At 47.5% G+C, this 27,708-nt stretch overlaps 2 protein-coding genes across 8 annotated transcripts in view; one reads left to right on the top strand and one right to left on the bottom strand.

Annotated features, from left to right (window-relative positions):
* The window catches only part of LOC135388830 (gonadotropin-releasing hormone II receptor-like), a 774,956-nt gene that overhangs the window by 229,965 nt on the left and 517,283 nt on the right, over positions 1-27,708 (top strand). For 6 of the 7 annotated variants that reach the window (XM_064618671.1, XM_064618668.1, XM_064618672.1 and 3 more), the window contains one exon: positions 5,351-5,398. The exons of the other annotated variant lie outside the window; for it this stretch is intronic. The gene's annotated coding sequence lies outside the window, so the exon portion shown is untranslated. The remainder of the gene's footprint in view (positions 1-5,350; positions 5,399-27,708) is intronic. 7 annotated transcript variants of the gene reach the window in all.
* Positions 14,100-19,385, bottom strand: LOC135389743 (uncharacterized). Its single transcript, XM_064619775.1, has one exon. The coding sequence runs from the start codon at positions 19,383-19,385 to the stop codon at positions 14,100-14,102; it is 5,286 nt and encodes a 1,761-aa protein (XP_064475845.1).

The following is a 27,708-nucleotide window of genomic DNA, read 5'->3' on the forward strand; positions in this document are numbered from 1 at the left end:
AGGACATGTTAAGAAAGGTATTGCACCTCCTATCAGTGTTTTGATTACCGTGCCTCGTAAGACGAAGTTGTAACCCAAAGATAGGACGGTTTCATAGTAATACACTTCCACGTTATTGCCATGTTAAGGTGAACTGTAGTGGTACGACTGACTATCGGTGTTCGGGCCTTTTTCGGACCGGGCTACAACGCCAATTTCGCACACGTCAGATAAAGCAGTAAGATAAGATACACCGACGGAAACGACAGAAAACTGCAATTTCTGATATTACACGATTTCTTCGAAGTTGCGACGCGAATCAGAGTCACGGTATATCGCCTATCCAATATTCTTTGCGATATAGCAACATAATTTCTTCGCGCTTCACGGAAGCAGCTCTCAAAATGCCAGCACGCTACAACATCAACAACAACAACAACAATAAATGATAGAAAAGTGATGATGACACGCTACGCCTGTGACGATGATGGGGGTTCTTCATTTAACGCAACGGAGTGGAGTTTCTGCTATATTGCGGATATATTATTGACACCCGACTAATGATGTGCTGGAAGGATAGTCACGTACCCTAAATCGACACCGGTCTGAGTTCGATGAGGGTATGTGGGCTTCCTTTGGACGCTCCTACCTTGTCTAAATGATTGACTCTCACTCAAGTGATTCCGTTAGAGAAGATGGCCCTTATTTCCGTTTTGTAGCGTCTGCAACTCTGCAGTCGATACGGGAGGTGAGGAGTGCAGGATTCATAGAGTGGGTGATAATAAGACTCACCCATGTTATATAAGCGGTATGTTCTTTTTTTTTTTTTTTGATGCCGTGTTAGCGCTGTGAAGCAACTGTGGCTACGAGCGAATTACACACGTGGACAGATGGAGAGAGGACAGCAGGAAGGAGTGGGGGACAGGGAAGTTAGTAGCGTCCTGGGCCGACTTCAGGGGAAACTGTGCCGACATTCGTCTGGAAAGTCTTCGGAAAACTCAGGGAAAACCTCAGACAGCACAGCCGCGGTGACAGGATTCGAACCCGTGTCACCTTCCAGTCTCGGCATGGAAAGCGATCATCCTAACCACTATGCCACGGGAGCTGCTATATGAGCGGTAGTAATGATGATGGCATTAAATGCTACTTCGTGACGTGAAAGAACGACATTTTGTTGGGGCATGAAGGTACTGCTTGTGACACACTTGTCTAAAATCTTAAATGAAATGTACAGCAGCCCGTGTTGCCTTGGCCGGCCCCGAAGGAGCTGTACCATTATTGCGTTTGAGGGTGGGCAGTATGCCGTACGGATCTATTAGTCCGAAGAAACAATCTTGCAACACCTAGAGATTTCAAACAGGATAAACCGTGAGTTGTCGATCTTAGACAGGCGTGTCGAAAGCAGTACATTAGGGAATTTCAGTGGACCGGAAGCATTGCACATAAACTACACGATACATAAGGGAAAAATGGGGCGTTTAAACGCGTCGTGGTTTAAATGGACTTCACTTGTAAGTTCAGCGCAGTCTTTGTAGGCTTAGTCCTGTGTGTTTTGGCGCCGCTATCGCCTACTGTGCGTTGCTAATACAAACATTTGTTTTAGTCGATACGACAAAGGAAGTGGCGAAATAAAGAAAATGAGCAACGCGGTGCCATCCACTTCAAAAGGATAAAAGGGGGGATATGTTTATTAAAAAAGAAAAGGAGAAAACGGGAAGGATAGCCACGCAAAGAGCCGGCTTGCTATTCCTTTAAAAATAAAAATAAAAGAAAAAGGAAAGCGAGTACAAAAACGTGACAATCTCACATGCTGTTCATGAGTTCTGAAGATAAGAGGAACGGCTTATCGTGTTTCTGGAACCGGGGGGTGGGGGTGGGAATATAGGTTTATTGCAAAGAGAAAAACAAAACAAAAAGAGGGGAAAGGTTAGCCTGGCTCCAAAAACCGACTTGCTATTCCCGCGTAAAAAAAGAGAGAGAGAGAAAAGAGGCGCAGTCACAGGCTCAGCGCGAGCCCTGTGTCAGTCAGTTCGGATCGGTGAGGCCGAGGCTGGATGAGCTCAGTTCCTGCTCTGGTCCGCCAGGAGAAAGGGGGCGATGAGATTTTCAAGGCCTAGGATCGATTGAACTTCTGTGAGAACGGTGCAGTTAGGGCACGCAGTAACTATGGCCTTTTTAATATGACCGATGCGACGTCCTCGCCGCGTGTTCGGTCTAGGGCGGCACGGGATGAGGAGGACGGGGACAGGGTGTAGCTTGGCAATGCAGGTACAGGATGCTTAGCCGCTGTGCGTTTTGAAGCGGCCGCTCGAGGATCGCGCGGCGGGAGCGGAGGGTAGTCGCTGTCCGCCACAGGGGTGGCATCCAATGTATTGCTCCATAGACGAAAGCGTGCTGTGGGAACGCAATGCATCCTGGACAGGTCCTGGTCGCACGTCATAGCAAACGTCAAGGCACACGTGACCTTAAAGATGGCGGCCCCCGTGATAGGCGGCCAAACCGTTTGTAAACAATGCGGTTGTTGTTGCTGCACGACGTTTTGGATGTCTTTCCATCACGGTAATTATTTTTATCCGATAATCTCGCAGTAAATCGCGCAGTTTTACATATAATGCCTCGTACTGTTGACAACTTCCAAAGATGTGATGACGACCGCGCGTTAAGACTCACTGAGCCGATGCGATGTACTTAAACTAAGGCGAAATGGGCTACCATGTTGCAGAAGAAGCAGCGCATAGTTTACGCTGGCAAAATACGTTCATCTCTTGGTGTTATGACGACGAAAATATATCGGTAACCGGCAAAGCGACATGTAAACAAAGTCACATGACGTCAAAATGACGTTTTCTATGACGTACGACCAGGACAAGATGGCAGTTTTGCCAAAAGCACCCGCTTGAGGGTAGTTACAACAATGGCGGGTTTGTGTCACCCCTGTGCTGTCCGCCCACGAGGGATGCTTCTCAGGGGCAGGGCTGTTGGTAGGCGGATGGCGTGAACCCGTTATACTTGGCGTAGACGCGCGTTTCTTTTTTGGCTTCCTCTTGCGTTCAGCCTTCCTGACTGCTACCAGGGCTTCTTTGTAGCTGCTCGTAGAGCGGGAGCGCACCCGGGCTGGAACCGTTATCATGAACGCCTTCCGATCTACTAAAACCTGCTATTACAACATCGAGTAGACTGCACAGACTTACAGCGCTTAATTAAGCGATCGATTTATCGTTTAATTAACAATCTGTGTATTGCAAGGGGGGGGGGATATAGGTTTATTGCAAAACAAAACAAAAAACACGAAAGAGGGGAAAGGTTAGCCTGGCTCCAGCAGCCGACTTGCTATTCCCGCTTACAAAAAGGAAAAGGGAGAAAAGAAAAAATAAAGAGAAAGAAGAAAAAAGAAAGACAAATCGGAAAGAGCGAAAGAAGAGGCGCAGTCACAGGCTCAGCGCGAGCCCTGTGTCGGTAAGGAAGCGTACGAGTTCCCTTCCGACGCGCCACTGAATGGGGCGTTGCAGAGGTCCCAGTAGCGTTGCCAGCGTGACCTCCCTCAGCCCTAGGGCAGCTAGCCGCTCCATCAGAGTGGCACGGGGAGCGGCGAACAGGCGACAGTGGAGGAGTAGGTGGGAAGTGTTGCCCTCGGTAGAGCAGGCTGCACATGTAGGGGTGTCAAGCGTGTTGAGTTGGAAAAGCCGTGTTGGCGTTCGAGCCACGCTTAACCGAAGACGGTGGATAACGGACGCCTCCCTCCTCGTGATGTTTGGGGGAGGGATGTATTGCATTTTTGGGTCGATGGAGTGCAGAAATGGATTGGGCGAGATGGCACGTTCTGTGAAATCTTGGACACAGCGAGAGCGCAAGCGACGTATTTGGAGCAGGCAGGCAGACATTGAAAGCGGGATGCTGAGACTCAAGGCAGCCGTGGTATGGGCACGTTTCGCAGCAATGTCGGCACGGGTATTTCCGGGCAACCCGACGTGACTGGGTACCCACTGGAGCCGTACGCTGTGGCCGGAAGCCAAGAGCTCGTTGTATCTGGCGATTACAACCGTGCGGAGATCGCAAATAGCACTGCACCGGTACGACGCCAAGGTCTCCAATGCTGACTTGCTGTCCGTGAAGATGGACCACGAGTCGGCCTGTGAACCGGATATGGCGTTGAGCGCTTCATAGATGGCTGTCAGTTCCGCTTCGGTGGATGAAGTTTCATGCGGCAGCTTGAAAGTCTGCGTAGTATCGCTGTGAGGTATGTAGAAAGCTGCAGACGACGCGCCGTACACAACCGAGCCATCTGTGAAAATTCCTTTACGCTGACCGTGGACAGAGTTCAAATGGTCAAGAGCAAACTGGCGCGCAGCGAGGACAGGAGTGTCGTCTTGCGAGACATGTCGGGAATATGCAGGTCCGTCGGAGGCAGCTCGAGGGTCCACAAAGGTGGAGCGTATAGCAGGCGCGACGGAGGGGGCGGAAGAGACTGTGCCAGCCTGCAAACAGCAGCCCCGAAACCTGAGCTTTCATACAGTAGGTGAATGTCCCGTAGGTAGTGGGCAGCATGTCGTGTGCGGTACCGCGCACATGCGCGCAGAGTCTCCATGTCGCGTAGGACGTGGGCTGGCGTCTCCTTCGCCTCAGCCAAGACCAGGAAGGTGTCGGTCGTTTTGGGGACACCAAGGCACACTTGAAGGCTTCGCGCCTGGATGTTCAAAAGTTCGCGCTCTGTCGTTGAACTTAGACCGTGCAATACCGGTAAGCTGTAACGCAGGAGCCCTAGGACGAGTGAGGTATGCACCTGGCGAAGGTCAGGGTATGATGGGCCCCAGGACGAACCAGAGATCCGGCGGAGGACGTTCACGATGGTAGTCACCCTGGTAGACAGGGCCTTGACGTGCTTGGACCAGGTCAGCTCCCTGTCAATGGTTATGCCCAGGTATTAGTGATGACGTACGAAGGCGAGCTGTTGGCCGTCAACGCGGAGGGGGAATTTGCGGAAGGATCGGCGGGTGAATGCCATGGCAAGAGTCTTGCTAGGTGAGATAGAACGACCACGGTCGGAGAGGTAAGATACGATAGTGTCCAAAGCACCTTGCAAGCGACGCTGGATTACGTCCCGACGGGTGGAGGAGGCCCAGATGCAGAGGTTGCAAGGAAATATTAGCGCTACAGCAAGACACTGTGTGTAATCCATAGCTTCATTTATATTCCTTTTTTCTTTGCGGAATAGCAAGCCGACACTCCGTTTGGCTGAAATTCCCCCCTTTTTGTCCCTTTGGTCTCATAAATATATCCCCCTCCCCATAGCTTCCCTGATGGGGAGACAGCCCACTGATGCAATCAGCGTTTCCATGCCACGATGAACTCATTCCATTTTGTTCCTTTATAGATCACTTCCACGAACTGGTTCTGCTACCCTCTACAGTGAGCAAATAATGTGAGTGCCTTTTGTTTCTTTACGGAACATCGTTTAGTGCCTCGTTTGGGTGTTCCATAACATTGTATAACTGAACTCCGCCGGAAGCAGACCTATCATTTGAAAGAGATTAGACTCTATACATATCTCCCCAAACCTGTTTGGATTTGAAGTATCTTTTTAGCAAGGAACGAACGTAAGAGAATTACAGAATAGTCATCTCTTAAAACTAATAAAATCCGTACACGTGGAAATCCGTACACGTGATAGCGGAATGCGAATACGCTTGAGCACACCGTAAAGGAAACGACATGCACGAGCATCTTTACATCGCATTACAACTGAGCAAACATTGCATCATGGCCACTCTGCTTGGTCCCGTCCTGCATCCCAACCAGTGGGCTATCACCACCGCTCTCCTCCGCTTTCTCAGAGCCTCAGAACTCATGAACAGCCTCTGACGTTGTCACGTTGTTCTACCCCCTTTAACTTTTTTCTTTATTTCCTTTTTCTTCTTTTTTGGGGGAATAGCAAGCCGGCTCTTTGCCTTATTTTATCCTTTTTTTTGAATAAATATACCCTCCTCCCAACTCGAGTCTGAAAGAGTTTGGATAATCGTCATTCATAAAATATGTCCTGAATAGTTTCAATCTGATCGCAAAAGCAGCACGTGGAGAGGGTGGTCACACCCCGTCCACGGAGCCACTCAGGACATAGTAGGGCATCCTGGCCAGGCCTCCCGCATACAATCGTGAGACAAACCGGGAAGGCCTCGAAAAGTGCAATGGAGATGCCGAAGGTGGGTGCGCGCCGCATGATTTGGAATTGCAAGACGTTCCTATCGGAGATAATCCGTCTATTGGGGGCTGCATTGGAAACAACACCTGCCCTCTAGTGGTGTACCCTACACAATGGGTAATCCTTCTGTTCATCGGAGATAATCCGTCTATTGGGGGCTGCATTGGAAACAACACCCCCTAAATGCGCACTGCTGCCACATCTAAAACGTCGCGCTCTCGCAAAAGAGACTGGACGTGGGGTAAAATGCAACGAGGGAAGCGGTGCAGTTGGTGCGGCCGTTCAGCTCGTACACGGCCCCTTAAGGGGATACCCCGGGACAATTCGAAGTTCTTATAGTCGTTGTGTAAATAAGTTAGGTAAAGTCTTCAGAAATAAGAAACAAAGTTGGTTTAGCGGTCGGGAACTTGTTAGTTGACAAAAGAGCTGGGAAGCTTATATCGAAACCGAAACTTCTGAAGGCTCCCCTGTCCAGCCGCCTAGACCAACGCCACCTAGATAGAGAAAGCCTGCTCACTCGTCCAGGTGACGTAACAACTAGGAGTCAGCCAATTAGGATCGTATTTTCAAAGGGTCGTAGCCAATCACGAACTTGCTTTCAGCGGTCGCAGCCAGGAGACGAACCATCGTCGTCTGCGACTAGTGACTGAACGTCCCGGCGTACTAATTGGGACAACTTTGAAATAAAGCGCAAAACGGCCCCATATATCTTACTCAATATTAATTTTCTGGAAAGCGTGTTGCACTTTTTGTCTACAGATTCAAGTCTACAGGTTCAAAGTTAGGTGCAATCATCTGAGATTTCTTGAATTCACAGAACGGCGAATCGTGGTAGCGGACGAATTCTGACTTTATATGTCGACGTGGCGAAAGAGGGACAGGAGGCAACAAGCAGGCCCTCTGTATCTAGGGGGCGTTGCCTAGACCCTGCATGACGTCACTGGTAGTCTCGTGCGGCCCATTGGCTGTTTACTTGGTTTTGCGCACGCGCTTGGTAACTTCTTCGTGCGACATGGATGACGAGTCATCTGCTGTCATCTGCTGCACGAGTCATCGTTGTAAAGTATACAAAAGAATGGGAGTACGGAACCTACAAAAAGACGCACGTGAAGTGTACAGGTAAGGTGAAGCCCAGTGTTGCTGGATCGCTGTTCCGTGGAGGATCGCCGAGTCACTCAAAGGAAAATATTCGTTTCCTAATTATCTGTGCAATCTGGAGATGAGAAACTGTGTAAAAAAAGACAAAAAAGAAAACCTGATATGGTGTGGATTGACGTCGCACTGTTACTACAACACTTTTTTTTTGTTGCGGAGTCTCCCTTTCGAGATAAAAATGTTCGTAAGAAGTGTACTTGTACCGAGCAAAAGTAAAAAGCTAAAGGTGCGCAAAGCAATGAATATGTCACGTAGAAAGACTTTTATGCAAGGGACTTGCAGATAATTGAAATATGCGGAACCAACCCATCGAGACAGGGAGCTGTAACGTGGAACGATTCACGAATGCCTGTTTCCAGCCCTGAATTTTGGAGTCCATTTAACGTCTGTATTGCTGTCTCTTTTTTCTTCTGCTTTACACAAGTACCCCCAATTTCTTCGTTCGCAGTCAAGCCGGACGGCAGAGATTGCATTACAAGCTTTGACCGAGCAATCCTATTGAACGATTATGTTCAATATGTGTACATAAATAAGAATTCTTTCAATCCTAAACCTGAACTGCTTTCCATCGACAATTGGGACAGAGAGGGAAGCACTACGTATTCAATACGATAAAACACGAGAGAGCAACCAAAGTATTGAACATCATTGATTACATCGTTTCGTTTAAAGAAACTTCATATTCTTTTTCTTAGTGCTTTGAGACACATGGAAACAGACAAGGGTGAATGAATCCTTCATCTAGTAAATTATGCATTTCGATTTAGTCGCTGCGTGTATGAGCTTTGTTCCGCGTTTTCCAGTAAAGAACATCCAAATAAGAACACTGTGTTTTCCAGAAAATAGCAATCAGGACGGCAGTAAGTCTTCTAGTATACTAGAAGATTTACTTTACGTATACTAATACGTTTGCGACTGTATACATACGTATATAATGGCCCGTGGCATCAGGGGGATCGTGTAATTTTGCAGCCGCGGATACACAAAATTATGGCCTTAAAAAATACTCCTGACCAACCAGACATGTGATGACAGTTGCATCAGGAGCATTTCGAACTGTTTTGTGAGGTTACGTTGTGTGGCGTACTAAATGTTCAATGTGCCACTGCAGAGGGAGCAGTAATTACGGCATTACATTACGATCACATTACATACATTAAGGTCACATATGTGAGCACGAAAAGTGCAAATAGTCGCAAACTCATATAGCAATATGTATATAGTGTTATGTTGTATAGTATTTACATGTATGCTAAAAGTGTAGGAATGAAACTGCTGGTTGTGTTGAGATATGTCGCTCAAAGCAGTATCGAGAAATAGCGTGCGATATATAGTTGTGCTTTTCAAATGATGAATACGAAACCCCGACATCTATGTAGTTCTCATTTGGAATGCACGTTTGAGACAACCACTGTAGGCAACTTTATTCCGCTAACTAGTCCGACAAGCCCAAGAGCACAGACAGCGAGATTCAACAATGAACACGCATGAACACCTTTTAATTATTACCCCATGTCTTCCTGAATAATTTGTCGGAAATCCAACAGTGAAGCCTTCTTTAATATTCACATGCTTTCATGTAGTAGTCTACATTTCTTCAGGTGCCTGAAGAAACTACTACATGAAAGCTTGTGAATATTAAAGAAGGCCTCACTGTTAGATTTCCTGCATATCGTTACTGTTCTGGACACTGGCTGTTTTCTTCACTTCCCTCTGCTGCCAATGATTTATTCTAACGGTTATCCCCAACGTCCTTGCAATGTTCCACAGCACTGCTGTGACACGGACCGGTGTTTCGTGCCCACGTTCTTACTTCTTGCTCCTTCCGAGTTCTTGTGTCTTTCGCATTCAGATACATCTAAATGTTGAAAGAAGAAGAAGACAATGCGAAAGTTATTGGCAGAGAGTTATAATTCTACGTGGCCAGCATGTCGTGCCATTTGTCACCCGAATAATTAATAATCATAATTCGTGGCATTACGTCGCCAGACAACTGTGATCACCCGAGTAATTGCATGCAGAATGAATATAAATCGATTGCTGCCTAGTCCGGTTCCCTTTCCCTCTTGAACACTGCTGTGTCATTCGCACAAAAGTCGCGCCACACGATTCACACGTGGAACGGTGACGCCTGCGGAATACTAATCCGAATAATTGCTGCTCGTGAAGAAGATTGACGAGCGGGTACATAACTACATTTGCAGAGTGGCTAGCCGGGACGCGGTTTTCGGGTCGTCCGCGTAATTCGGTACAAAGGAAAGGGAAATGTCACTGCGCGGTTGTGGTGGTTGCAGAGATAACGGCTACACCCTCAACACAGAACGTAACCACACGACACGACGAAGGCCAGCCGTTGCACAGAGTGATACGGTTATGAATACGGTGTGATATAGAGGGATACTGTTTGGGGAAAGCGCGTGGCGTACGCGTTTCTGTGATAGAGGATGACGTAGAAAAGACACATGCAATATAAATGACTTGTACTAAAGGTTCGCATATTGAATGCATTCACGAAAGCAGGAAGGAAACGCATTAGAAAGGTGTACGATGTCAACGCTTTCTGGAAGAAAATGCCGTCTTCGTAATGCCAGGACGTCACAAAATGCTGCCCAGTGGCATTGAATAGCGCTTGCTCGGGCTGGCATAGCTTCGAAGAAATAGAGAGAGAAAGAGAAGGTGGACGTTCAGCCTTTTGTTGTGAAATACTCAACAGCTTGTTCTGTAACATTGCATTTTGTAATTCGTTTTGTAATGGCAAGGTTCCGGACTGGTCTGTCATCGATCGTGGCGGACGACAATCGTGCACAGGAATGATTCGGCAGTTGACTACGTTTGCAGACGACAAGCCACTGACTGATCCACCCGTCAGTCTTATCAGCTGCTCAGCCGCTGTCTCCTAGGCGTACATAGGCCTGCTCCGCGAGCTAGTCATATCGCACAGACCGTAGTGGTTGCTCGAGGCACTGTTTGTCGTTCCCCAAGAAATTATAGGCTGCCGTCGCCTCCGCAGTTGCATGTTCTTGTTGTTTAAGGAAATTTATTGAACGCAATGGCATTTTGGGTCTAAATACAACTTGGTCGCATGGGGGCGAAATGTTCGTGAGCTCCCTGATTTCTATTTTCTTGGTGATCGATTTGTTCCCTGCTGTAGAGTAAGCCAAAGCCCGGAACATAAATAACGATGGCTGTTTACACAGATTCAAGAAGCCGTAGCTGTGAGACCGCTGTTTCCCAAACCGCCAATAACGAACGCGAACCGAAGACTGATGCCACGACGACTTTTGACTTCGTAGAGACGTTCGAAATGTGTGTGGCGAGTTTATTCTGGAAATTTAAATCTTATCGACCTCCACGCGTTCAAAATGCGCACTAAAACTTGACTGAAAATTATTACGCGTATTAGGAGATGTGAACGCTCCATCGTATTTTATCGGCCCGATTGGATTACGTGGCAATTGCTTAATCACTCCGTACATTTCCTTTCTTTTTTTGCTTATTGTGTGCCTTGTGTAATAGAACTTCCTTTGGCGTGCGCTGGAAAGGCGCCAAACCAATTCTGGTGGTGTTTACGTGAGGAATCCTTATAACGGGAGGCCACTCAAAACAAACGACAAATTGCAGCTAACTTATGATCTCAGGGGAAAAATTCCAAGCCACACGCGATGGCAGAAGCTGCAAGAAACCTCCGTTGTGCGTGACATGAATGCTTGACCTTGTATTTTCAGACATTCCGTGACTTGTGCTGGGACGCACCAATTTCTCTTCTTCCGACCGACACGAAAAGCAGTGAGGAAGAAGCGAGGCAAATGCTCGAAATTTATGCTGCTCGTTGGGTTTATGGCCTCTGCGCGGCTATTATCACATCGTTTCTCCACGTGCCTCTTCTAGTCCATGCTTCCCAGATAAAGAGAGAAGAGCGAAGAAAAAAGGATGGCGCCCATTTATTTTGCTGAGAATTTAATTTTGTTGTAACAAAACGAAGTAGTTACTGTCGAAGGTCATCGCCAAGACGAATTTTCGAATGTAGAGTTTATATTTTGGGGACTTTCGAAGGACTCTATTTTTATAACTATGTTCGTTGCTCGCGAAACTTTGTGAAAGAAGGAGAAAATGTGAGGTTGCGTTCCTCTATAGCAGCAAACAGCAAGTTTGATTTTAGAACTTCATTTTTTTTCTTTTTTCGGAGAAGGTGCTGCGCTTTAACCGTTTCATTGTAAAATTAGTCTTTTGCATTTGGTTCATGTAAACTTAACGAATTATACATTTGATTTCCGGTTTAGTTTGAAAGACTGCGGTCATGCACACGCCCTTGCGATGAGGGGCGAGACACGATCAGGCTTGTACGTATATTGAGTACGTACTCAAAGTAGTTTTTGAAATAATTTCTCCTATATTGTAGTACTCTATCCAGTACTTTCCGCGACAAGTATTTTTATAGTATTTAGAATACTGTTTTTTCTTTTTTTTTCCAGTATTTGCTGCTCAGTGCTCAAAATAATTTCCTTCCTCGTTAAGGCGTGTCCAGATTTTTAGATCACTGGAGCTTCCCCCTTTCTTCTTCTGCTTTCTTTTTTTTTTTTTGGTATTCGCGAATCTGCCATTGATCCTCCTCTACAATAGGCTGGTCCCGCGCTTGGCCTTACTTGCCAATAGCACGACCCCTTCGTCAGGAAACATGCAGTTCCTATTCATATTGCCAGGTGAATACCCAGTGGATAGGTACTAGTGGATCCTGGCGTTTATTTCCTTGGACACCAAAGCAATCAGCACGCTCCAGAGGTTGAAAGACCCGAGCTGACATGAGGGATTACGAAGTTTTGGGTCAGGACATATCACCAAAATTTACTTGAGTTCACCAAAGTCCACCAAACATTACATGACACCTATACCTTGCAAATAAAAGATATGTTTAAGTATGGCGGATGAAGTTTATTCCCTTCATCTGTTCAGGAGTTCGGGATGGTTGTCTCCCACACCCCAGCAACTGGGTTTTCTCCTTTTTCTTTTTTCTGTTTCAGCTAACTGCGGCTAAGTGGTTTGGGTTAGTCTGACTTTGTAGTGACTTAAATCCCCATTTTTTTTCTTCTATCACACCACATCAGCTTTCATTTGCACGGCCACGTTCAGAGTACGCGTTTCACTTACTGCTAATACGTACAGAAGTACTTTAAAGAGTATCTTAAACACTTCTTGGGGTATTTAGTACCCTACTCATATTACTTTAAGTTTTGAATAATTTGTTCTTGTTTTAAATGCTTTTTCCGCGCACTACTTAAAATCTTATTTTAAACACTTTTGCGCAGTAAGTTGTACATGTCTGGACAAGACACACTCTTTGGACGGGATACTAATCTTGATCGAAACCTACAAGCTGCTCTACGCAGATTTTAAAGTGTGCTCAGATTTCTAAGCGGTTTTGAGTTACGGGTCTTAGGTGGGCAAGGCAAGTAATTGAATTTTATATGGAGGCAGGTATCACGCATTACCTTAAATGATGATGAACGAATGATATATTATTGTTAATTTCCACAAACAAACCGTGGAGGGAAAATGAGAGGAAAAGTCGCACATGTGATTTGCCGAGCTCTCCGCTCCCAAACGGACATACATGTACTAAGAAAGATATTTCGTGCGTTGTTTTAATTTTTACACACGATGTCATTTCTTTAACGCACTTTTGGAGACCCGGTGTAGCCGTGTCGCGTCACGCATGTCTGACGCGGAAGGGGGCTCCCTGACCCTCCCCCTCGTTTGTTTCTTTACCTCGGCTAAGAAGAAACGTTTAGAGGAGGTGTTGTTTCTCTACATGAGCCCCGACCGGCGATAATGGTATGCCACGGGGAGGAGATGGCGGTGGCCTATCTCCATGGCCGCGCTGATGGAACTGAGGACAGGGTGCTCCAGGCGCGTGTCCATCCTCGTCGTTGTCCACGGTCCTCCACATCACTTCCCCTCACACGCGGAGCGGCGATAAATCAAAAGAACCCCACGAGTTCACTGGAAGAAGACAGCGAGGGAGACCGTGGATGACGTGCACGGTTGAACATGTACATGGTACGGCACACGTTGGCGAACAATCGCAGCTGGTTAGGAACAGGAACAACGATCCACCAGCCTTACGAGCGGGAAAGAGTGAGGCGCTGTCGGTGTCGTGGTCCTGGGGTGCCGCGACCGGCACGGGGGCCGAAGCTCTGAGAGTCCCAGGTTAGGTGAGTGAATCTAACGCTCTTGCGGGAAAGTGCGTCCTGGGCGTACTTCAAATGGAACTGTGTCGACATACGTCTGACAGCGTCTGAGGAAAACCCAGGAAGAACTCCATACAGCACAGCCGGTACCGGGATTCAAATCCGGGTACCTCCCAGTCTTCATGTGACATGGCCAGCACGCTCATCACTGAGCCACGCGAGCTGGTTGGTAGATTGAGCAGATTGGAATGTCTTTTCGATAACGATTCCTGAAACGAACCAAGCACAGCTGATTCGCTTGAGTTGGCCTCACATCACGTTGCTCATTCTTGTAATTCTTTTGTAGCCCAGGCCTTATAAATAGGAAGACTCCCAAATTGTCATAACGAACACCGCGACTTTATTCAGTGCTTACAGGTAGCAGTCAAACAAAAAAAAAACAAAAAGTTCCCTCGCGCCTTTGCGCATATCTTCCTTCTTCTTCCTCGGACCGGAGCCTACTAACTCTTCCTTTTCCTTCATGCTCCCCCCGGAAGAAACCAATTTCTTCACACCGACTGTAGACTTGAAACCTGAGACGGTCTTCAAACCTCAAGCCTATACAGTAAAGTTTCTGGGCGCACGAGCGTGGATTTGTTGGGCAACTGAACCTCGAATACCCGCGCTCTTCCGTCTTTTCCCGGAAAGCTTCGGACGATACGTCCTGTTGGCCAGCGCTGCCTCGGACTGTTTTCCTTTCGGATGATTACTAGATCATCCACGTGAAGTTGCCGTCCCCGTGATTTGGTGGAAAAGTTTCTCAACTCCGTAAGGTACTCCTTGTACCATCGTTCCCAAAATGTTTTTAAACTTGACGTCCGTTGCTGCCAAAACCTTTGCAGATTAGTTGCTGTGTTTTCTGGCAAACTTTCTGCAGTGCAGTCCGGGATGGTCACGAGTCTCTTTCCTGCAAGACACTCCGCGGGTGACAACGGCTGTTCGTTTTCGTTTTCATACACGTAGGTGATCGGCCGTGAATTGAGGACTGCTTCTATTTCAGCGATGATAGTGTTGAGTTCCACCTCGTTCAAACACTTTGCGCCGATCGTCTTCTTCAGTGCTACCTTCACTGACCTTATCAATCTCTCATAAAACCCGCCCCACCAGGGAGCGTACGGAGCATTGTAACGCCATTGAATTCTCCAGTCCGCAATTGTCTCCTTTGTCGTAGCGCTGCTAACAACGTCCCACAGTTTCTTCAATTCTTTGTTACTCTTCTGAAAAGTTTTGGCGTTGTCGCTGTACACGATCCTTGGAATTCCCCGTCGCGCAATGAATCTTCTTAAAGCAAATAAAAAGGTAGACGTAGCCATGTCTTGTACTAATTCCAGATGTAGCGCTCTGGTAGTGGCACATACGAATATAACGAAGAACATTTGCTTCGTCGACCTTTGCGTCTTCACCACAAGCGGTCCTGCAAAGTCTACACCAACCACTTCGAAAGGTTCAGATTTCGTTACTCTAGGTGAAGGCAGAGGAGCTGCTTCTTGCTGGGAACTTCTAGCGTTAAATCGCTGGCATACCACGCATCGCTTTAGAATCTTCTTCACCGTCTGTCTGCCTTGTACTACCCAATATCTTTCACGTAAGTGTACGAGCGTGTCTCGCACTCCAGCATGCAGCAAATCCCAGTGGTACTGCCTTATGAGCATTTCGGAATAGTGGTTTTTCTTTGGCAGAACAACTGGATGCCTCTGTGCGTATGGTAAATCACTTTCCTGTAGACGGCCTTTTAACCTAAGTAGTCCTGAGCCATCGATAAAGAGCCTGTTTCCTTGAAGCGTGGACTTCGCAGGTAGCGGCTTCCCGCTTTGAATCGCAGAAATTTCTTCTGCAAAGGCCCTTCTTTGTACAACCTTTGTACAATAGTCTTCTGCTCGTTGGAGCTCTTTTGCTGTGAGAGATCCACGTTCCTGGGTTGCTTTCTGGAGTTTATCCGCGAAGCGCCGGATCCAGGCTACCACATGATGTAGCTTCTTTGCTGAACTGTATTTTTCCATTTCCACCACATCACAAACTGTTGCTGCCTGTACTTGTAGCGTGACTACTAATGCCTTTTCCTCCAACTCTTCTTTCTCAAAGTCTTCGACCTCTGTAGTCCATACAGTCCATCTGTGTTCGCTGCTTAGAATCCAACGTGGTCCTCTCCACCATAGATCAGCGTTAATAAGCTTCCTCGTCGGGATGCCTCTTATTAACATATCGGCAGGATTTTCCTTAGTGCGGCAGTGCCTCCAGTCACCTTCCGCTGTTAATGTCTGAATCTCAAGCACACTGTTATGAACAAACTGTTTCCAACGCTGAGCGTCTCCGCGTATCCAGCAAAGAGCAATCTTTGAGTCTGTCCAAAAGTGAAGTCGACATGGACTGACTTCAAGTTTCTTCGTCAAGTAAGACGCAAGTCTTGCCCCTACTAAGCATGCCATCAATTCCAGACGAGGAATCGATAGTTCTTTCAAAGGCGCAAGCCTGGCTTTGGCCATCAAGAATGTTGCACTTTTCTCACGTAACGAGTTTTCCATGACGGTATACGCAACTGCTCCATACGCCGTGGGACTAGCGTCGCAAAATATGTGCATTTCACTATGCACGACGCTTGTCTCTTGGTTTACTCCATAGTATCTTGGTATCTTTATATCTTCCAGATACTGTAGCTCGTAACACCACTGGTCCCACCTCCGTTGTGTATTAGAGGGCAGCGGAGTGTCCCATCCAACGTTCATCTTCCATAGTTGTTGGAAGATAGCTCTTCCTTGAACGGTAAACGGGGTCAGCATCCCTAGCGGATCGTAGACACGTGCTGTCATTTGTAGCACTGATCGCTTTGTGTCACTCCGGGCTTGCCGTAGACTCCACAGATCGTTCTTAGAAAACGTTAAGATGTCCTCTTCTGGTGCCCATGTCAGTCCTAGGACTTTCTGCGTCTCTTTCGCATCTCCTAAATTTCTTTCTTCCAAGTCAGCTTGCAAGAACTTTCGTACATCAATGTCGTTCGATGCCCACTTGTGCAGTTTCATGTGCGCCCGGCTTAGAATCTCCGTCGCTTCTTTTGCGATCTTCTTTGCTTCATCTACGTCCCCGGCTCCAATCACCAGATCGTCGACATACATGTGCTTGCCAAGGCGCTGCGCTGTGTCTGGATATTCATCCTTCATCTTCTCAAAATGGTAGCGTAATGTTGCCGCTAGTAAAAACGGACTCGCCGTCGTGCCGAAGGGCACCCTCGTCATGCGCCAACATTGCATCTGAGGTAACGGGGTTCCACTTTTCGGCTTTGTTGCATACCAGAGATAACGGAGGGCATCCCTGTCATCTTCCTTCACCTGTATTTGTAAGAAGGCCTTTTCTACGTCCGCTACCAATGCAATCTTATTGAGTCTGAAATTCAGCAGCAACTCGACTACGTCAGGGTTCAAATTTGGTCCAGACTCTAGACAGTCATTCAGTGACTTCGCATTGCCATAGCTTGATGAGCAATCGAACACCACTCTCAGTTTGGTTGTACTGCTGGACTCCCTGAAGACGGCTTGATGTGGCATGTAGTAAACCTTTTGTCCCTCCGTCAACGACACCCTTTCAGCCATGCCGCTCTCACTGTACATTCTTATTGCTTGATCGTATCTCTCCATCATCTCTTCGTTTCTGATAAGCCTCCTTGTCAATTGACCAAGCCTCTTCAAAGCAACTTCCTGGTTGTTTCCCAGATTACTCGTCGTCTTATATGGAAGTGACACTTCATATCGTCCATCTTTCTGTTCTACCGTCTCCCTAAAACGTTGTAGAACAGAGTCCTCCACACCACTGTCCTTTTCAGCGGCTATTCCAATGGCTTCGAGTTCCCAGAACTGACCGAGCGATGAACTTCTTTCCAACTCGTCGACTGACAGTCTGAATACCAACGCCTGGTTATAATGTTCGCTGATACCACTTTCAGCTGTGGTTCCGTACACCGTCCATCCAAGACGGGTTTCTACTGCTCGTAAACTACTTCTCAGCCTCACGACTTTCCCTGTGACCAGATCCCAGTAGTGATCTGCCCCTACGAGAATTTGTACTTGCTGTCTACTCTCTCTGCAGAGTAGATGTTCAACGGCAAGGTTCTTCTCTCTCATGCTGTCTATGATTGCTGGTCCTGGCGTGGGTGTCCTTTGTGTACTGATCACGTCTGTCACGAGTACCTCTATCTTGTACTCTTTGTCAGAGCTCATACTCTGTAGCTTCAGAGAAACACGTCGAAAAGTCCTTTCCGCTCCTTGTCCTCCGAACACACCGATCCTCAATTTCTCTTTGCCCACAGTTCTGCATCTCAGTCTCTCTGCGACTTCTTCGGTCACAAAGGATCGTTGACTCCCTGTGTCGAACATAACCTTGCACTTAGCCTTGCCTAATTCTCCTTTGCACCAAGCAACGGATGTCTGCAGCACCGTCACGGAATCCGATGTCTCTTCTACTAACCCTAGGCTCATTTGCATAGAACCGTCTGAGTTTTTGTCCTCAGTAGACAACTTGTCAGCTTTCGGGTTGCATACCGACGAAGCGTGCCTCTCTTGGCACTTCGTGCACTGTAGTTTCCGCCAACATCTCTTCGAGATATGGTTTGCTCCGGTACACCTGAAGCATCTACCACTTTCTTGCAGTTTCCGTAATTTTTCGTCCATCGGAATGTCTGCAGTGCAGTCTTTAGTCAAATGTTCCCGTGCCTTGCAGAAAAAACATTCCGATGACTGTACCGTCGTGTGAAGCAACGCAGACGCTGAGGACGGTCTTTTTGGTTTCCGTGTATACTTTCTTTTGTCCTCGTTCTTCTGAGATGGCTGTGGCGTTACTGCAACTGTACCATGGGCAACGAGCAACCTTTCACGGCACTCAGCTTCTACTCTCAGAAACTTCATAAAGTTCTTCACCTTTGTTACGTGTTGCGTTCCCGAAGGCCCTGAATCTATTCTGCCGTCTCCTCGGTCATTTCTGTCCCTTATTGCAGCTTCATCCTCCGCTTCGAGCTCCTTTCTGTTGAAATCGATAACTAGCGCCTGAGGCATGAGTCGCAGCATGAGGGAGTACAGCATTGATGAAAAAGACTCCTCAGGTACCCCGAGTGCAGTCAACGCTCTGACATGCGCTGCCAGCTCGTCGTGAAGTTTCCTGAGGCCTCTGGTATCCTGCTGTGATCTCACAGGCTGCAAGTCCATCAGTCTGGTCATGTGGTCCTCTATTTGCAGAGACTCATTTCCAAACCGACCTTTGAGAATTTCAAGGGCGTCTCCGTAGCATCTTTCCGTTGGAGGCAATCCGGAAATGGCCGACGCTGCTTCGCCAGTGAGCGCTGTTCTTAAATAATTGAACTTGTCGCACGCAGACAATTTCGCGTTCTCGTGTACAACCTGTCGGAATTGCTCCCAGAACGCCATCCAGTTCTTTCTTTGCCCATTAAACTTGATGAGGTCCAATTTTGGCAGTTTAACCTCAACGCTTGGTCTCCTTGTGCCTTCCATGGGTCTCGCTTCTGAATGAAGTCCATCTGTGCCAGTTCCCGAAGAATTTATCCTTCCTAGTCTGAATTGCAATCTTGCCAACATCTCCGTGGCTCGATCAATATATTCAAAGCTCGCCTGTTGTTCCTCTTCGACTTCTTCCGCGGACCACAGAAGCTCCAATTCGGCGTCCACTCTCTCTAAGTTCTCCATATGCTTCTTCACTCGAGCAGACACTACTCCTATGTCTTCCTCATGCAGATCAACTTCTTCTAGCTTTTCCGTAGCCTCGTTGATAGCCCGAGAAAGAGCGCTGCGCAACCCTCGGCGTTGACGCTTTAGGCCTTCTTTGCGTTCCATTTTCCTCTCGTAGGCCTAAGCAGTTGCACGATGTTCCACTGTAGGTAGTCGAAATCTCCCAGCTGTAGTCTCTTCCCGGGTTTCGGCACCAAGATTTTCTTGTAATTCTTTTGTAGCCCAGGCCTTATAAATAGGAAGACTCCCAAATTGTCATAACGAACACCGCGACTTTATTCAGTGCTTACAGGTAGCAGTCAAACAAAAAAAAAAACAAAAAGTTCCCTCGCGCCTTTGCGCATATCTTCCTTCTTCTTCTTCTTCTTCTTCGTCCCACGGAGAATGGCCATTAGCCCCAAGGGAGATCGGCCAGGGCTATGAGGACGTCCAACGGTACTATAACTTGACCGTGACAATTTGGGTGGGGAATGTGGGGAAGGTTGGTGGAGAAAGTAATGATGATTGAAGTGGTGGGGGTGCTGAAGTTCGCTTGTTTCGGCTCCATGGCACGAGGGCAAACGTCGTGCATGTCGTGGTTATTTGCGTAATTGACAAGTAGAGGCATTGTAGTATTCGTTAGCAGTAGACATTGTAGTGGAGTCATTGTGTAGTAGTCAGTGTAGATGCGTGGCTGTGTGTTTGGCCGTGTTCCTTCTTCTTCCTCGGACCGGAGCCTACTAACTCTTCCTTTTCCTTCACTCATCTATGGTTTGACAGCTTCCATTGTTGCATAGTTTTCGTAGAGCGCTTCCGACCTGTCAGAACTCCCTAATGAGTGCTTCTTTTCGATCCCGTGTTAGCGCCGCGAGGCAACTGTGGCTATACGAGCGGCGTACAGACATGGACTGATGAGAAAGAAGACAGTAGGGGGGAGTGCGGGATAGGAGGGGTTGGTGTGCGTCCTGTGCCGACTACAGAGGGAACTGTGCCGACATTCGTCTGGAAAGTCGGCCGGAAAACCCTGGGAAAACCTCAGACAGCGGAGCCGCTAGTAGGATCCTAACCCCCTAACTCCTGGTCTTCAGCACGACTTTGGCTACCACCAAGGGGCAGACGCTTTTGCCCACTCCGCCATGCCGATTGTCGCTCAGTGTCTGCACTGCGCGTCTCACGAGGTGTCGTCCACGTCGTCTGGTAGCACGGACGCCGCGGAGTTACAGCGTAGGCGGTGTGCTATCCCTTACGTACGCAAAGGCAATGGCGCACGATGCATTAAAACTCTCTAATGCCAGTACGCGGCGTGAGACAAAGCGTGCCTCCATTACACTGGGCTAGGTGTTCAGAAATGCGCACCAGAGTGTACAGCGACTCGCACAGGAAGCGAGTGCGCTTACGGGCAACAGCCGTATTGCTGCGCGAGGCCCGTCGCAACCTATGGTCAGGTTTGTCGTTGCTCCACACGCAAATCATGCACGGTCACGGCGCAGGGACCGTCCTTCGTCAGCTGCAATGATATCGAGTGTGTATTGTCATCAAGTAAGGAACCAGTCTATGAAGGCAGACCCTTATACACGTTACGCAACTATTGCCTACGTACTGGAGAACAACTGAACCAGGAGATGGATTGCTGTGCGTACCCGCCAGACCATACGTTTGGCAGTGCGGCAAAGAGTACAGTGTTTTTTTTTTTTTCCTATACGTTGCTCCAGACATCTGTTGGATGGTGAAATTCACGGTGTCATGTTCACTAATAAAAGCGTGGATTTAACTGCGGCCGATTCTGGGAAATGAACGAAAATGACCAAAATATAGACAGAAGGCAGAGCATCGAGGCTTCCGGAGCTTTGACGCTTATGATTAAAGTTTAAATTCAATGTTTAAAATGTATTATTGTTACGATTATTATTTAAAGTTTGCGCTGCCACAATGCTCTGTCTTTATGGGGCAGAGCACGCTTTACAGGCAAAGCAGCCTGTGGTTCCTGCTGATGAGGAGGGAGACGGAACCGATTTCACAATGTTTTAACTAATCAATTAACGAGCAGAACGCACCACGCCGAGCCCAATAACGTCAGTTTGCAGCGCTCACATAATTGAAAATCAATATTGCTGAAACGTAATCACCGACTTCTGCCGATTTAATCCGTATTATCTGCCATCATGCCACATGTGCACCTAATGAAGTACAGAATGAAGTAAGTAGACACAAACAAATGGCGTATTTTAACTAGAATGACCCATATCTTTATTACGCAGCGGAAATGCATAGCGATGGCGAGATCCGCCATGGATCAGGTTTGTTTGCACCCGAGTTATTTTCATGGTAAAATAGCATAAACGCGGTATGGTGGACGATATAGGGACGGGGGCTTCTGCCAAACACGAAATGTTTACAGATTGTAGAGCCTTTGATTTTGTTTGCTTGTTTTGTTTTGTGCGGGAGGATAGAAGTAATATCAGCTGAAAGGCTAACCTTGATCTTAAACTTGATCTTAACCTTGATCTTGAAGAGCAGTATACCATCATCCCCTGCGCTCTCGGCCGTTTGTGGGGTGTACCTAGGAAGTAATGTCCTCGTATTTTTTTTCTTTTTCGTCGTCTTGCTTCAAGGTTTTACTAACTTACTTAGTTTTACTTCGAAGGGTAGAAAATCCAGCGAACCGGTAACGAAGTATGAAGGGAAGTGCCTCGGGACGCGAGCCGCCGAAGTTTTAGTTACGCAGCGAAGGTTTACTTAGTAAGCCATGCACTAAGCACTTTTAAAGGGACACTAAAACGCAAACACAAGCTCACTTCAAATTGCGTTACACGCCATGTTAATTTCCTACGTTTTATCATGATTCAAAACTTTGATTCGGTTACAGAGCTACAATCGAAATTATATTGGACTCTTTCTTGCTTCGGGGGGCGCTAAGCAGCGAAGGTCGTTTCAGCTCGAGCATCGGTTGTTTTTAGTGCGTGCTGTGCGTGCACGCGCGTGCAACGCCGTGGAGCAGTCCCGGTGAAAAACATAGTGCGCGTTGCGAAGTGAACCGGCGTCGCTGTCCGAAGGACGTGAACATAAATGTTATCAGTGGAACATTCGTGATAACTGTTGCGGGGTGCAATTAGTGAATCGGAATCGAAAAAAGGCAGGAGTGCGCATCATGCCGCGCATATAAGGAACACAACGATCGAACCCGTTCCAAATCCACACGCCCACGATAGCACAGACGGCACTATTTCATTGATTTTTCCGCTGTGTGAACTAATTTTGCTTGCATTATACTAATTGAAACACGGACTTTCATTTGAGAGCATGTTGTTTTTACATTTTACATGACAGTGATTTCAAAACACGAATACCTGGCCCGTTGTACAGTATGAAATACATATTTCAGAGACATTGGCAGTTCCTTTAAATACCCAAGCAAACTATGAAGCCACAACAAGGTGGATACAACTTCACGAATGTTCCACTTCACAATGAAAGATGAATGTCACTGAAAAGGTTACTTCCTTAGGCAACTTGATGTGATTGTCCCTTCTATGTTGTTCCAGCCTCAGAACATCAGTTCTCTCATGTTCCACTTCACCGTTAAATATTCCCGTTACTGACAACCTCTGTTGCAGAAGAGACTGTGCTCAAACATTAAATCATGCGTAAATGCGCTCGTAAAATGCGCTCAGTAAATGCGCTCGTAAAGTTCTACCGCACTTATGAGGTGTCACTTCTTCCTTTGTTGCGTGTATGTGCGGATTGTGGGCGCGGGCATCAGTCAGCGGGCGGTGAAAGATGCATACTCTGCACTTAATATTTATGAGGTTTGTGGGTTGCGAAAACATCCCGTGTCCCGATGGAAATACCAATCTTGGCGGCTCGCCGGAAATGTTAGAAGACGATAAAAGGACCGTAATTACGTGCGAAATGGCGAAGAAACTCCGAACTAATAGACGTGTGAGTGTGGACGTGCTTGAAACAGGAGAAGGAAAACAAAGCTCGCTGTTGTCTTTTCGTGTAGCCGCGGTCAGTCTTTCATGTCTATTGAAATATTAGCTGGCTTACGGATAATGTTGGCTAGTCATCCTTTTTAAGTTATTCGTATGCAGGTGAATAGGTTCAGAACCGTTCCTTTTTCTCAACGTGTACGTTTCTTTAGAGGTAAGGCATTTCAACGGAAACAACAAACAAACAACTTTGTTATGAGATGATGAATGGGGAGTTTCATCGCCAGGGGCGATACTCTACCCCATTGCTGGTGGTGATGCGGGGGGTGGGTGGGGGTATCGTTTATCTAAAGAAATAAAAAAAATAAGAGCGGGGAATGAAATAATGAGCCCCTTCAGAATAAGGATCGAAGTCATATGGTATCCAGAAAGGTGAAGAGAGCTTTGAGGGCAGAGCGTTGCTGGGCTGGATGTGGCCAGGGACGAAGCAATTTTGTGAGAAGGGGGGGGGGGGGGTGAGAGGCCAGCCCGTTAGAGGGCGACCCTAATACGACGTTTTCTCGACGGAAAAGCGTCGACGGGTCGACGGTTTTCCACTCGGCTCCGAAAACAATAGGCGCAGACCTGTTTCGCCGACGTCCGTGGTAAGCAGATCTCGACGGCTCGACGATTGACGCCGGAAGTGGTGAGTCCTTCCTGACCAATTGGGTGCCTTGCCGGGAGCTGCCGCCGGCACTGCGGGACAGTTAGCTGCTAGCTGTCATGGCGTACGGCTGTGTGCACCGGGCGTTTCATTTACCATTTCGTGTGTACAAAACGAAACAGACATGGGGAGATAGCGTATGAACTCTAATTGAGGAAGTAGGAACATTCCTTCTGTGCAAGGAAAAAAGGCAAGTCGTCCTAGTTGCAAGACAAATTGTTGCGATGGTTGTTTCTGCAGGAGACAACAGACGTGAGTGTCACTCGGAGAATACTTGTTTAATTACTCAGCAAACAACTGAAGCGTCCATCCGTCCTTGGGCTCCCCGTGCTTGGGGTGCAGGAGGGGCCATCCAGTCGGCCAGCACATCTGGACGGGAGCCTCAGGCGTTACACGCTCTCTGTACCCCGAAAGAGCCACATATTCATTATACCACTGTTCTCGGATGCTTGTTGAGCTGTGACAAAGGTAAAAGCTTTTGTAATCAGCCCCTGTACATTCTTTTTACAATCTCCTCTCCTAAACCTGACCCCACGATGTTAAATAAAATAGTCATTGCTGGTTCTACGTTTCTGTCGTCTGGTTCTTGTCGTGTTTCCTTCGTCCTCGAGGAAGATAGCGTAAAAAGTATATGTATGCAGTATTTTGTTTTGCATTTTCCACCTTAACCCTTAGCTCTCCATCGCATACATTCTTCTAGTTAACTTTCGTGACTAAAAACGAAGCAAGGGGTTCCGAAGGCCATCCCGCCGAGAATCGCCGACGCCGCCCAAGGAAACGTCGAGAAATCGCCGTATGCGGGTGGACTCAGCGGTTGTTCGTCGAGCTGACGTCACAACTGCGGAGCTGGACGCTTTTCCATCGAGTAAAACGTCGTATGCGGGTCCCGCGTTAAGGGATCCCTGGGTAACTGTTCGGGAAGGTTGGTAGTGTTGGGGAAAGTCAACTTGTCTGAAACAGTAACGCCACTGCGCTGTAAAAGCCACATCGAGGCGCATTCGATGAACTAGTGCGTCATCTTGACGAGAGGTATGTTGAGGAATGCGGAAAGCGAGCGCTGGATCAACTCTGCTCAACATGGCCGGGGGGAGAATGTCAGCGGTTCCTTGGTGGGAAGCCAGGGGAGTGAGGAGACGTCGAAGTACGGAACGATGATCTCCTGCCAGTAGCGCAATACACGCCCGTCTGCTGCAGAGAGCTCTCTCTCTCTGCATCTGCTGCTTCTGCGGCGCTGTCGGTCTGTTCATTCCCTTTGATACCGCAATGGGCTGGAACCCACTGGAGAACTAGCCTGTGCCCTGCTTCGTAGACGAGGTTGTAAGCCAATAACGCATCCATCACCAACGGTGCGCATCAGCCTCGGATGCCAGCGCAAGATGAGCAGCGCCGGTGTAGAGTCAGTGAACAGGACCCATTCTCGCGATGCTATAACGCTTTTTTTTTTTTTAATGCAGCGCGTGAATGGCTTATTGTCTCATCATTATCCCACGCATGTGCACGTAATGAAACGCATTTATGAAATCTGTTATATCGATAAAAATTGCTGGATTTATACGTGTAAAAATTTAGAGGCGAACCGAACGCAAAACGATCGCCGGCGTTCAGGTTCGGTGACATATGCGGTGATGGTACGAAGAGCTTGCCGCTGTCGACCTCACAATACGCCACAGCAGCTTGTCCCTCTTCATGAGAGAGGGCAATTCGTTTGGAGCAACTACGTGACGAAGTGTGTGTCTACTGAGAAGGCAGGAAAAGGGGTGCCCATAGACTTACATTGTACTCCACGTGTCTACCACAGGAGAAACTTCCTACGTCCGAGGTTGAGCTGCTAGGAGAGGGGCGGATAAAGTCGCTTCGTGGGCGATAGGAGCGAGAGGAAACTACAGAGCTGCGTAGCCAGCTGACCTACTTGCACAGCCTATTGCTAGCTGCGTCACGACTGACAAGAAAGAGAGAGAGAAAATACACACGAACAATTGCTAGCACTTGTTCTGTGTGTTCTCTCTCTTGTCTGTCTTGTCTGCGTTTCCTTCCTGGTGCTCTACTAGGGTGGATCTATACCAACGACCCCACCTGTCTACGCTTGTGACTACATAGACTTGGGAAGGTAGACTCCACTAAATGCCAAACGTGTGGGTTTGTAGAAGACATATAACATATCATAGAGCCCTGTCGATGATCTCATCATCATCATCATCTACAGCACGTCTGGGCCACGCTAGCCCGCCACTGGGGAGTCGCCCTTTTGACACGGCGCCTGGGTCTTTCGCCTCGCACCAAACACTTCTAAGCCCTGCAGGCGCTAAGTCAGTTTTTATCAGACAAGTTAGTCCATATACTGTGACTATGAATTCACTGGGGTTAACCTTGTGACATAGGTGGCACGCGACCGTCTGTCGTTTTCTTTTTCTATTCGTTATTCGCTGTCAGTTTAGCTCCTCTCATTCATCTCTAACTGAACCAGAGTAACCGGCCTTCTTCATGAGCGCCACGATCTCCATTTTATTTTTCCATGCACCAAACAAGTTCTCTAATGCACAGCTTCAAGTTTGAAAGCCACGGCTTCAGACAAACCAGATCCGCCAGATTCCTCCATAGTCAATTCACTATATTGAAGGCTTCATATCTCATGGGTATTGAGTGTCATTTTACCTCATAGGGTCTACGAATGTACAAGCATGGCATACCGCGAAAGTCGACTCAGCGGAAGTGGAAATGATTACGGAATGGAAAGTAATCGGGAAATCTGAGCATGTCTTCAAGGCGCCCCTTTCAGGCCGATGCCTTTATTGAAATTCCTTTCAGCAATTTCTCGTCCACTCCAGGGTGTACGTTTTCGGTGATTGCTTTTTGTTTTGTTTTGTTTTGATGCAAGAGGCTGCCAGGAGGAAAGTCAGGTGGTGGTTTCTTCGTTTCGTAAACACGGACGGCGTCATGCTAGCGATTCGCAGACATTAGGGAGTTTTAGTGCAAGAAACGCTTCTGGCTATCCCTTTCTATGTTAGTTTCTCATTAAAGAGTTTTAGTGCATTGTACGCTATAACCTTTGCGTACCTAAGGAATAGCGTTGCACACACGCAAAACATAAAGGAAGAGAGCTTCGCGCAGTGAGCAGAACCACCACGCTATTCCATACGTGCACAAAAACGACAGCGTGCAATGCACTAAAACTCTCCATGAGAAGCTGACATGGAAAGGGATAGCCAGAAGCGTTTCTTCTTCTCTTTTTCTGAGACAATGCGTGCAATCCAGTGAAATAAATCCAACGGCTTGTTTCTTAGTTACAAATACGAGAATCATGGATCCTTTGTTATTGTAGGACTCCAGTCTTTTAAATAAAAGTGTAAAGTGCGCAGTTTATCTCATAGGATCCACCGTAATAAAATATCAGAACCTGAGTACGAGGAACAGGTTACGACTGGCCGGGCGCATAATAATAGCCGGATCCATGCAGTACCCTCCTTATCTAAATTTGGATTGGAATTAATTAGGCTGCATTAGTAACCGCGGAAATATGACGCTTTATGATGGCGATCTACAATCGACAGTGGCGTTGTAGCATGATAAACTAGTGCCACAGTCCTTATAATGGCGTTCTTCATATTTCCACGGTGGTTAGCGCTTATGCTGATAGAGCGAAAGCAGTAAGTCTTGATGTAATATGCGATTGCGCGACATGGTCGTAAATAGCGAAAATGGGGAGGACGTTTATGCAAAGTCGAACGTGACGGAATGCAGAGGCTAATGCTAGCAACGTGCTTGTTTTTCGCGAATGACGCTTCATTTTCCTTTTAAAGCAATAGTTTTATTGGTCCAT

Source organism: Ornithodoros turicata, chromosome 3, assembly GCF_037126465.1.
Source record: "Ornithodoros turicata isolate Travis chromosome 3, ASM3712646v1, whole genome shotgun sequence".
NCBI classification, from domain to species: Eukaryota; Metazoa; Arthropoda; class Arachnida; order Ixodida; family Argasidae; genus Ornithodoros; species Ornithodoros turicata.